General features: G+C 40.0%; 1 protein-coding gene across 1 annotated transcript; it reads right to left on the reverse strand.

The window, feature by feature from the left end:
• Positions 1–2,548: 2,548 nt before the first annotated feature.
• Positions 2,549–6,889, reverse strand: LOC140735382 (interleukin-1 beta-like). The gene is made up of 6 exons (XM_073060374.1): positions 6,816–6,889; positions 5,972–6,038; positions 5,417–5,687; positions 4,413–4,577; positions 3,809–3,942; positions 2,549–2,803 (listed from the first exon to the last, which is right to left on the reverse strand). The coding sequence occupies exons 1-6, from the start codon at positions 6,836–6,838 to the stop codon at positions 2,591–2,593; spliced, it is 873 nt and encodes a 290-aa protein (XP_072916475.1). The 5' UTR covers positions 6,839–6,889; the 3' UTR covers positions 2,549–2,590.
• Between the last annotated feature and the right edge of the window lie 434 nt (positions 6,890–7,323).

A 7,323-nucleotide genomic window follows, 5' to 3' on the forward strand; every position in this document is an offset into this window, starting at 1 on the left:
CATTGGAGCTGCTTAGCCTCACAGTCCAGTCATTAGTATAAAGTGACTAGAGCAGGGGGATAAGCATTTGTGGTGCATTTATGCTGATGGTGATTGTGGAGGAGGTGTTGTCAATCTGAACTGACGGGGGTGTTCAAGTGAGGAAATTGAGGATCCAGGTGCACAAGGAGGTAATGAGGCCTAGGTCTTGGAGTTTAGTTTTGAGGGGTATCAGTATTGAATGCCGAACTGAAGTCAATGAAGAACATTCTGATATATGCTTGTTCACTATGCAAGGTTGAGTGAAGAGCCAATGAAATGGCACCTGTTGTTCACCTGCTTTGACAGCAGGCAAACTGTTGATCCAAGTTGCTCCTCAGACAGTAGTTGATATGTTTAATCACCAGCCTCTCAAAGCACTTCATCACAGTGGGTGTAATTGACGATGTTGTTCACATGATCGACACCAGACTCTGTAAGCTTGTAAAAGATTGAAAGAAAAGCACAAAATGCATTGAAAGGTCATTGGCTTCAAATGTTAACTCTACCTCTCCTCCTATAGATGCTACCTAACCTTGTGAACCTCTCCAGCATTTTCTATTTATATTTCTGAGAATACAGATTTTTGCTTTTCTCTCTTTGATGCAGCAAATAAAAACGTTATACTCTGCTTCAGACCTATTTTCCCTTTACTAAGTGTTTTCAATGCTGGTGGTATATGCTATAAATTCTAACCTGTTGTACTAGATCTGCTCATGCTTCCTATTCAACTGTATCAGCAGGTTCAAGTGTTCACTTCCAATGCCTATATGTCCACCTGTATCACTGGACTATCTTAAGTCATCAAAGTTCACTAAACACTCAAGTTTTGTTTACTGTAGATTTTGAAATTGTCTCCTATAGTTAAGAAACCTTGCTCTTTCAAGGTTTGACACTGTAACAAATATGAGGGAGAATATTTGTTTGGCTTGACATGCAAAGATGTACATCAGATAGATAACCAAAACCTTGCATTTATAATGGTTAGCTATATTTAACCAACATTACTGCAAAGTATGTTAGCTATATATTTATTGTTGTCTAATTATAAATTGTCCTATGTTTTTCTTCATTACATTGGTAATTAATTTTAAAATTGTTTTATGCATTGTAAAATGCATAGGGCCACACAAGGCCAAAAACTCAAGGCAATGATAAGAAACAGGTAGCCAGCAGCCAGTTGAAGGGGGCTAAAAGAAGCAAGCAGCCATGGAAATACTGAAACCTCATTTGGCAATGGGAGATGGGGCTTCCGGTCAACATGGTGCTGAGCTGCGGTTTCTGTCAAGGTCGTAGCTCAGACATAGTTGTTTTACTTAGGTTCATAGGGATGATTTTGAGGACAAAGGGCGGAGTCAGGGATTTAGGATCAGGGTTGCTGGGAAGTAGAAGTTTGGGCTGAGTCTAGACCTCTGCTCCACATCCAAAGGCCAGTGATGATGTTGCCTTAGGACATCTGGCCCAGAAAACACAGTGAATGAAGACCAGCATGGACAAGGGCTTCTCATCAGTTGATCCAGGTCAGTATGTCCCCCACAGGATCAGCTAGATGAGAGGTCCATGTGGGCAGCAGGTGTGATGGCCGGTGAACCCCCCCCCCCCACCAAGATACGTGAGTTGGCGAGTCTGGAGTTAAAATCCTGAAGTTCGGAGCCCCAGCATTAGTGAGTCCAGAGTTTGAGGCTTGAGTTCAGGGTCCTGAGTCCAGAGTACAAAGCCGTAGTTTGAGGTACCATCATTGACAAATCCTGGAGTCAATCAGAAGTCTGAAGGTTGAGGCCCGATGGCCAAAGCCGTGAGTCTGTAATTCCAATGGGGAAGTCACAGACCATTGTCTGCCAGTCCGGAGGGCTGGAGGTGTGTGTGTGTGTGTGTGTGTGTGTGTGTGTGTGTGTGTGTGTGTGTGTGTGTGTGTGTGTGTGTGTGTGTGTGTGTGTGTGTGTGTGTGTGTGTGTGTGTGTGTGTGTGTGTGTGTGTGTGTGTGTGTGTGTGTGTGTGTGTGTGTGTGTGTGTGTAAAGAAAGAGGCTAGAGGACATTCTATATTGGCAATGGCATGTACTGCCACTTGTGGGCTGCCCCAGCTCATCCTTAGATGTGTTGGTTCTTAATCGAAACAATATATTTCATTGTATGTTTCAATGTACAATATCCAGATAAATAATTCTGAATCTGAGAGCTTATAGATGTCAGAAACATTATGTGCTTTACCTTTTCACAGAATATTTAAGGAAATATGAAATGAAGAGGGGAACTTGTGATTTAAAAATAACATATTTAATCAACCAACAAGGAAGTTTCTCCACCTGTCCAGCAATAATTCAAATAATAACAATAAATATTGAATTATTATACTTTTGCATTTGAAAACTCAGCATTATTCTCAAGAGTAAATAGCTCTAAATGATAAAATGTAAACGTGAGCAAATATTGCTGCCTGTACATCTCAGTAATTAGAAGATAGTTCTATTAACTGTTAATCATATAAGAGATATTCTGTACTTAGTACATACATACTCTATAAACCAACAATTTCTGATTTGAGTTCTAAATAACACAGAGAATTAAAATGCCTCATTTTGCTTTGAAGATTGTGATTCTGTTGTGGTGTTCCTTCGCGTCCATTTCAACTGGCTGTTTGTTCCTGTAGGATGTGCTGATGTACCACCCACGGTACAGAGCTGACTCAAACTCAAAGTACTGGCCTGCACTTGAAGCCTTCTTGAAGAACACGAAGCGAAGCAGGTCAGTGGCACTACTGATATTTTGCAAATTCTGATCCCATTTCTGTGCAAATAAATGTCAGAAACAAAGTTAAGTACAGTTACATGTCAAATGAGAAAGCTATAAATAATATTACTCAGGACAAGCTGCCTCCACATAGCAGGTGCTGAGCATTTGTTGCTGGGATGAGATTTGTGCCAACTGCATGTTTGTAAAGACAGCCCTAACCTTGCCAACCCTTTCAGTGTTCAAAGTGTTCAGACTGGAGAGAACTGGGATGCTTTGCTCTGTTTAAACTTCTCATTGCTTAATTATCTATCGTTTATAAGTCACTAACAATTCAGTTTTGAAACTGTTCTGAGATGGCTGACCTGAATTAGGGAGGGGACATAGATCTCAACATTCCAGGATTGGGGACGAAAGTACAAAGTACTGACAACTGACCACAGAGGTTAGGGTACTAAGTAAGGATTTAGTTGTGATATCATTCTCCAGTCAAGAGCTTTCAGTTTCAATAATCAGCTCTGTAGAAATGTATTTTTTTCATCTTATGAATGAGAGAGAGAGAGAGACCATTAAATCTATCTTCTCAATGCTAGCTTCTGATTGTGCCATTTTACTCCTTTTTCCAATAATTTATTCTTTGTTCTGTTCCTTGCCATCAATTCACTTTGATTTTTGTGCTAGCTAGCAAAACCCTGGGTAACATGCAGGGGACAATTAACCTGCACGTCTTTAGGATACAGACAAAAGTGGAGCACCTGGAGTAAACACACATCCAAACTGGAGATGGCCAGTACCCTGGAATGGAAATTCTTCAGGAGGAATTCAGTTATGGTGAAAGGTGTTGGAAGGTTTCTCACTGAGGTTATGGAACCTGAATATATGCTGGATATAGGCAAACAAAACCAGTGTAAGGGAGATGTTTTGAAAAGTGGATCAAATTCTTTTTCACATGCAATTTGCAGAAGACCCAAGGAAAAGGTGGAAGCAGAGGCAGATTCTCCAGATGACAATACATGAGACTGTGTACCAGTCAGTTAACCACATGCATACATGATTTCTTACCTCCACCCGCATCCTGGGATTGTCCGGTGGCCCTGAGCACGAGAGGAACCTATTCTGATTGTTTATTCCCAGAACAACTGGCAAGTAATTTACTTCACTGGCAGTTGCTTTGTAGTACCTCACATTCAGCGTTACTGTCAACCAAAGGAGGGATATTTTAGCACAGTCATCAAAATACATTAATGCTCATATTAATAAAAGTGCTGCAATGTGGTAGCTACTTTATTTGGAGTTATAACCAAGCTATTCTTTGGATCTAAGTAAACTAAGGCCATGAATGGAGCATGACACATTGGTGCGGGACAACTATTTGGACTCCCATTCCTACCCATGATTCATTCATAACTTTGCTTAGCTCTATGTTGCTATTTCAGCTGGAGAAGCATACTGATGACAGTGTTAAATAAAATGTCACAGCCTGAAGGCAGCACATGTTTAGGGAGTTAAAGGTATGAGAGCGACATGTGAAAAGGAATTGAAGAGATTTCCTCTTTTGTGCAATGTTCCTTCCCATTCGTCATAACACCTTGAAGATTTAGATACTTCTGCCAATCTTTCCGTATGTTCAGTACAACAGAAAAGTGGGAGCATAAAGTTTACCCACCTTCGTCTGATGGCTGCTGCAAGAACATGGCCAGGAGTTGGAAGTTCTCTGATAACTTCAGACATTTGTCTTGTTCATCCCTCACCTGCTGACACTCAGTCTTCATGAACCTGTAGGAGCTGGGCACCACTTCAGCATCTTCATAGTTGGTGTAGGTGATGGCTTCTGTTGGCACAAAAAAGTATCAGTTATTGATTATGGTATATTAACAGAGATTAAACATAAATGAAATCCTGGACCCAACTATTTCTTTAATATTCCTGGGCATTGTCAGTACTGGCAAATCTGAGTGTATTGATTTATCGTGGTTGTTCTGTTGAACATAGAACATTACAGTACCATATAGGCCTTTCAGCCCATGAAATTGTGATGTTCTTTTAACCTGCTCTGAGATCAATCTAACCCTTCTAAATAACTCTCCAATTTTTTATATATCATCATCAATGCCTATCTTAGATATTTTTAAAAGGTCCTAGTATATCTACCTCTGCCACCACACTTAGCAGTGCATTCCACGTATCCACTACTCTTTTACAAAGACCTTACCTCTGACGTTCCTCCTGTACTTTCCTCCAATCACCTTAAAATTATGCTACCTTGTATTAACCTTTTCTGCCCTGGGAAGTGTTCCTGGCTATCCACTGTCTATCTTATCATCTTGTATATCTCTGTCAGGTCACCTCTCATCCTTCTTTGCTTCAAGGAGAAAAGCCTTAGCTTGCTCAGCCTTTCTTCATAAAGACATGCTTTCTAGTCCAGGCAGCATGCTGTCTCTTTTGGGTTTTTTTTTGATAACTTTTCTGCTCAGATCTTTGTGTGAATGGTACAGTTCTGCATTTTGTAGAAACTCTCATGACACGGAATGAGCAGCAGTGAAGGCTCAGTGACAGCAGAACCACTGGCATCAGGAGCAGATTGCAGGCCTTCACTTTGGAACCACTGCTTCCAATTGTAACTAATCACGACAAACAGAGTAACAATACTGAAAGGAAAGATCAGCTCACCTTCTACAAGTGCATTGAAGTTTCCAAGCAAGTCAGTATCTTCAAAGCAAGTATTTTCACAGCCCCAGCTGTCTCTGCATGGCTGCTGCAACTTCTTCTTAAATTTTTCAACAGCAAGGGCCAACATGATGGCTTTCTCCAGTGTCAGCTTTGCAGAGCCAGCCGTGCTAATGGACGAGAACTTTCCTGTGATCTTCAAGTGGTAACTGTCTGAATGGTGATGGGCAGTGGTCAGTTCCATCAGATTTGGTGATGATTTTTGAAATGGGCTCTGCATAATGAGAAACCACCATTAAATCTCCCAATTCAGCTTTCACAATAATTTTAGAGGGGCTGATAGCTAAGGTATAGAACAATTGATAACCAGGTCCATCCCAAGATTTGTGGGCTAAACATCAGAGTGTTAAACTCTAAACTCAAACTGACATCATGCTTTCCCGTCTGGGTTCTCTGATACCTCATGGCAATTAAATATTTATTGATTAAAACTTGCACCAATTTTAACAAAAATATCTTCCCCAAAACTTATTCTGGTATCATATCTATAATTCTTACCTTGACCCTGGGACAAGAAGTAGGAGATATTGTATGACAATCCCCATTGTGCCAGTAACTTAAGGATCTGTAGATGAAAGACTTATTTCAGTCAATTTATATGGAAAAGGGTAGATCACCTTCAGTAAGTTATTAACCATACATGAAAATCACAAATGCAAGAGATTCTGCAAATGCTAGAAATCCAGGGCAACACAAACAAAATGCTGGAAGAACTCAGCAGCTCAGGCAGCATCATCTAGCCTTTCTTTGACATCTTCCCCCTTTTTTTCCAGTCCTGATGAAGTGTCTTGGCCCGAAACTTCAGCTGTTTATTGATTTCAGTTACTGAAATAGTTAGTTATGTGTTGCTCTGAATCCTAGGCAATGGAAGTGGGGCCAGTCAGATAACCCTGCTCCACATCCACTTGTTTGCAGCTGGCTTTCACGCACTTACAAAATAATATGTCTGGGATCTGGCAGGATGCACTGACCTTTATTTGAAAATTAGAAAAATAAATTCTAAGAAAACTGTAAATACTCTGAATATTGCCACAGTTACCAAATCTGTTAATAAGCAACAGGCAAGTTTAACTATAAGTAGACTATGCCACACACATAACCAACGTTATACTTCCTTTTCCCTCAAAAATACTGCACAGGCAATTAAGTCTAAATATTTTCTTCAAATTGTACGCTCAGTCTTAATGATAAGAGTACCATTCTGTTGGTTTGGTTTAAGCTGAAATCAGACATATTTAGTAGCTGTAGATATATTCACTGTTCAAAAAGGGCACTAATATGATTGCACAACTGGGTTTTACATGCTAAACAAAAAGTACTGTAGAGAAAACCATGAGCTCACCTCAGGGATTCACTCTCAGCCATTGGAATTTTTAGAGATCCTGTCTCAGTCCTCGTAATAGCGTAGCTCTCAAATTGTCAGAACAGTACTGCGTGAGTTCCTAATTTTGCTCTGCTGATGAACAGCCTCTATCCCTTATTTAAAGCTCACTGTCCTTCCATGCTCCTCCTCTAGGGTGTGGCACAGTGATTGGAAATTTTATGATTACACAGTTTGGTGAATTATCCTCTCACTTCCTCACTTGCAGATCTTCCCAAAATTGCGCCCTTGTGACATGGAAGTTTGAAATTTTAAAAAAATTCAGAATTATATTACTAAGGTTTGCAAAAGAATTAAAAATAAAATTCCTTTCTTTATGCTTATTTATATTGATTTGACAGCAATTTTCTATCTCTGTTTTGGAGGCTAAGAATCAAATTGTTTGATGATAATGCTGGAAAATTCATCTTGTAGCAAACACAAATTGTGGTTCTTTGGCCATTCTGTTCTATTTCATTTATTAAATGGA

The sequence above is a fragment of the Hemitrygon akajei genome, chromosome 1 (assembly GCF_048418815.1).
Source record: "Hemitrygon akajei chromosome 1, sHemAka1.3, whole genome shotgun sequence".
Classification (NCBI taxonomy): Eukaryota; Metazoa; Chordata; class Chondrichthyes; order Myliobatiformes; family Dasyatidae; genus Hemitrygon; species Hemitrygon akajei.

What these genes read in the sequence shown, in the direction of transcription:
- LOC140735382 (XM_073060374.1), bottom strand. Translation starts at nt 6,838, where the DNA reads ATGGCTGAGAGTGAATCCCTGAG. An exon ending in CTTCAATGCACTTGTAGAAG is followed by an intron (nt 4,578 to 5,416) that starts GTGAGCTGATCT and finishes TTGTGCCAACAG; the next exon opens with AAGCCATCACCTACACCAAC. An exon ending in GCAGCAGCCATCAGACGAAG is followed by an intron (nt 3,943 to 4,412) that starts GTGGGTAAACTT and finishes TTTGGTTGACAG; the next exon opens with TAACGCTGAATGTGAGGTAC.